General features: G+C 29.0%; 1 protein-coding gene across 1 annotated transcript in view; it reads right to left on the bottom strand.

The window, feature by feature from the left end:
- Positions 1-936: 936 nt before the first annotated feature.
- LOC110425457 (LIM domain-containing protein WLIM2b-like) overlaps positions 937-1,047 on the bottom strand; it is a 1,630-nt gene continuing 1,519 nt past the window's right edge. Inside the window, exon 5 of the mRNA XM_021440394.1 lies at positions 937-1,037. Within this exon, the coding sequence (XP_021296069.1) occupies positions 937-1,037 (101 nt within the window). The remainder of the gene's footprint in view (positions 1,038-1,047) is intronic.

Genomic DNA, 1,047 nt, shown 5'->3' with positions numbered 1-1,047 from the left:
AAATATACTTTAGTCAATATTTGTGACTCCCATTTAACATTGATTAACTCAATTTCTTCCATCTGTTTGAATTGCAGCACAAACGAAGCACAAACCCCAAAGCCTCAATAAAGTCAAAACAATGAGGAAGTCCTCCCTTTGAATAACTTGGTTGGTCCTTGATGGTTTTTTCAACAAAAAGAATATGGACTTATTATTTAGTATATTAATTTAGAGGATTCATTTCCTACAAATATTGACTAAAGTATGATATATAAATTAAATGACTGGATGAAATTATTTACTATATTTAAAATGATAAGTATTTTTATTCATGGAGGAAACATTTTCTAAAATCTCGATAAAGAATTGTCATATGTTTTTTTAATTATAATTAAAATATTAATAAAATTAATATAATTGTTCAATGGACACGTATCAATTACATAAGTTCTGCTAATCCTACTTTTTAATATGTTTACATATGACTTTTCTTAAGATTTATATTCAATTTCAAAAGTTAAATATTTTCTTTTAAATTTAAACTCCTACACCATAACTTAGAATTCAAAACAATACTATTTATCAATAAAATAATAATTTGATAAAAAAATCGGCACATAGTACAAGAAATGACAAAATTTAAAAGGAAAAGATACCTTGGTTGGTTTTTTCCTAATTAAATTTTAAAAATACTATATATTTTTCCCATTTTTTGGCTTTTTATTCTTTAATATTAAAAAAAGTAAAAAGAAAATAAGAAAAAAGCCCACTCAAGAAAATGGGGGCCCAACAGAGGCCCAAATCCACAACCCAATTTCACTTACCTATCTTTCCTGGACCCTAAACGCTTATACATCAAATTTACCGTCTATAAACATCAGCCGCTCTATATATAAATTCCCCAAATCTTAACCCTAATTAGGGTTTAAGTTCTCTCTCTTGCAGTGGCCTTTATCAGGACCGAAACGAAAAGGCTTCAGCTTCCAAATCGGAAAAAATGGTGAAGGGACGCCAAGGAGAGCGAGTCAGGTCCCCCTTTGATCTCTTCATTTCCACTTTCAAAAC

Source organism: Theobroma umbraticum, unplaced genomic scaffold, assembly GCF_002168275.2.
Source record: "Theobroma umbraticum cultivar Fairchild unplaced genomic scaffold, ASM216827v3 scaffold_81.0, whole genome shotgun sequence".
Lineage (NCBI taxonomy): Eukaryota > Viridiplantae > Streptophyta > Magnoliopsida > Malvales > Malvaceae > Theobroma > Theobroma umbraticum.
Note: the sequence above shows the minus strand (reverse complement) of the source record. Positions and strands in the feature narration are given on the sequence as shown.